This window comes from Limulus polyphemus, unplaced genomic scaffold, assembly GCF_000517525.1.
Source record: "Limulus polyphemus unplaced genomic scaffold, Limulus_polyphemus-2.1.2 Scaffold6713, whole genome shotgun sequence".
Classification (NCBI taxonomy): Eukaryota; Metazoa; Arthropoda; class Merostomata; order Xiphosura; family Limulidae; genus Limulus; species Limulus polyphemus.
In genome coordinates, this window is record NW_013672323.1 from 901 (window position 1) to 3,488 (window position 2,588).

General features: G+C 33.2%; 1 protein-coding gene across 2 annotated transcripts in view; it reads left to right on the forward strand.

Moving 5' to 3' along the window:
* Positions 1-481: 481 nt before the first annotated feature.
* Positions 482-2,588, forward strand: part of LOC106474009 — a 9,870-nt gene continuing 7,763 nt past the window's right edge. Inside the window, exon 1 of one of the 2 annotated variants that reach the window (XR_002613825.1) lies at positions 482-608. Coding sequence is in view for 1 of the 2 variants with exons in the window: in XM_013934694.2 (XP_013790148.2) it covers positions 2,256-2,555 (300 nt within the window). In the remaining variant the exon portion in view is untranslated. Of the gene's footprint in view, positions 609-1,918; positions 2,556-2,588 lie in introns of those variants that run through there. The other variant, XM_013934694.2, reaches the window with a different exon arrangement.

Consider the following 2,588-nt stretch of genomic DNA (forward strand, 5'->3'; position numbering starts at 1 on the left):
CTGAAGCACTTGAGAATGATTTACAGTTCAGTCCAAATTTTCTTGTTCTAGAATTAAATACAAAAAAAAAAAGAAAATGGATTTAGAAAAATATGAGGTAAAAGAAAACAAAATAGGTTTATATATTTTGTTTCTAATTCTGAATGTAGCCAATCAAGCTTTACCAAAATATACAGTTTACATAAAACCAATATCTTGTTTCTGTGTTGTATATACCACCACATTGTGTCGCTTTTTTTATTTAATGGTATAGTTAAATGCTTGTTTTTATAATGAACTAATTATTGTAATTTTTTCCACTTTTTGACCATTTATGGAAGTGACAAGATCAGTATTTAACTGCAGATTTTGTGTATGATAATTTCCTTTAAGATAATAGACTTCACCATGTGCATTTCCTTACCTTACTGTCACTTTATCTCGAGTTTGAGGGTTTTGAATTCATTGGTATGTCCACATTGTTCAATACTAACATCCTGTCTTATCTTCAGGTTTTTGACTTACTAGCTCGAAATAAACAGTTACGAGCTCACTTGGCATCAGAAGTAGCCGATAAGAAAGAAGAGTTATCAAACATCAAGGACAATGAAAATGAAACAACGTTAAAGGTACAGTCTATCTACTGTATGATTATATCAGGTAGATAAACAACGATTTATATGCATAAGGAAAAGTTTTATTGATGGTGGAACATACTACGTGTTTTGACAAAACATTGGTCTACTCTTGTCAGGTATGATCAGTACTAAGTAATCCAAAGTTTATATATTGTTAGAAAGAAAGAATCCCTATTAAAAAGAACAAAAACAGGGCATATACATTATCCCGTATGAATGTGGAAAGACATACTTAGGACAAACATCATGTTCTTTAGAAACAAGATGCAAAGAATGCCCAGGTCACATGCACAGAGCTGACTTCCAGTTATCTGCCTTAACATATCAATACAAAACAGGTCACAAATACTTTGAGATGAAATTTTTCTCCTACACCAACCCAAAACTAAAAAAGAAAGAGACTGTTTAGAAACTATAGAAATCATTAAAGTAAATTATCTCTCACTAAACTGTGATAATGGTCCTGGCAAGATCTATTCACTGTTCATACACCTCTACTGTATCCTGTCACCTGCTGACATCATTTTCATCATATTCAATCCCTGTTGTCTTTGCAACAAAATACGTAGTAAGTTCCACCTTCAATAAAACTTTTCCTTATGCTTATAAATCATTATCTGCCTACCTGTTATTATATTAGCATAATGTATTTCCTTACTCAAACACTATATGATTAATTAAAGCAACATGTCTAGGAACCAGAAGTGCCCATGAATCATCTAGCTATCTATACACACGGTGACATGAAGTAGAATTAGTAACATTGATACAGTATCCAGAAGTGATAGTTCATTCTTACATACAGTAGTTCACAGCCCAGTGTTAAATAGAAGGTGTCAATGAAATAATTAATCATAAGTGCAGAAGTTCAGTCACTTTCTAAATTCAGTAAGCACTAATTCTTGTGTCCCATTTCTTATAAAGTAAGCTCTGTGGCCACAATGATCACTAAAGCCATTCAGGAAACTTAATTTGTAGTTATTAAAACATTTAGTGCACACCATACATTGTGTGATGCAAATATTAACTTTGTAATAGTTTAAAAACTTTGTATATATATAGGTAAACTTTTAGATGTTATGTAAATTGACTGTGAAAAGTGTATCATCTGAATGGTAATATACAGTAGTGTAACAAGTACAGGATGTAGTGGAGACATGTACAGTAGTGTAACAAGTACAGGATGTAGTGGAGACATGTACAGTAGGGAAATAAGAGGCGGAAACTTTCCAATCAGTCAATCAAACAACTACATTACTATTCCAGACAAATGTGGTAACATAGTTAAGGATGCAGAAGAGCTAAAGGAAAAGGTGTTCCTTAATATTTGTCAAAATTATTAATGGTTGTGTAAAAGAACAATTCTTTCACCTTGAAATGATACTGTTCATGACATAAATGATCAATTATTGGAAAAGATTTCTGCACAGGAATTCACCTACAGCTCAGTTGTCAGTGTTCCAGTTACAGTTGATGCTTTAAATCACCCAACTGAATTCCTAAATTTGCTTGAACCACCAGGGATGTCAGGTCACATTCTGAAGTTAAAGGTTGGTTCACCAATTATGTTGTTGAGAAATCTTGATCCTCCAAAATTATGTAATGCTACAAGTTTAGTTGTTAAGTCTTTACTGCCTCATGTTATCGGAGCAACAAATACAACTGGTCATGCCAAAGGTGAAGATGTCTTCATTCCAAGAATTCCTTTGTCCTTTGCTACCAAGTGATTACTCCTTTGAATTTGGAAGTCTCCAGTTCCCAGTTACAATTTGTTTTGCAATGTCAATTAATAAGGTACAAGGTCAGGGTTTAAAAGTTGCCGAATTGTTCTTAAAGCAGCCTTGCTTTTCACATGGTCAATACTATGTAGGATGTTCAAGGGTTGGATCTCATCAAAACCTGTTTACATTGACAGAAGAAGGAACAACAGCCAAAATGGTATATCAAGAAGCTTTAATTTAGATTGTGTAA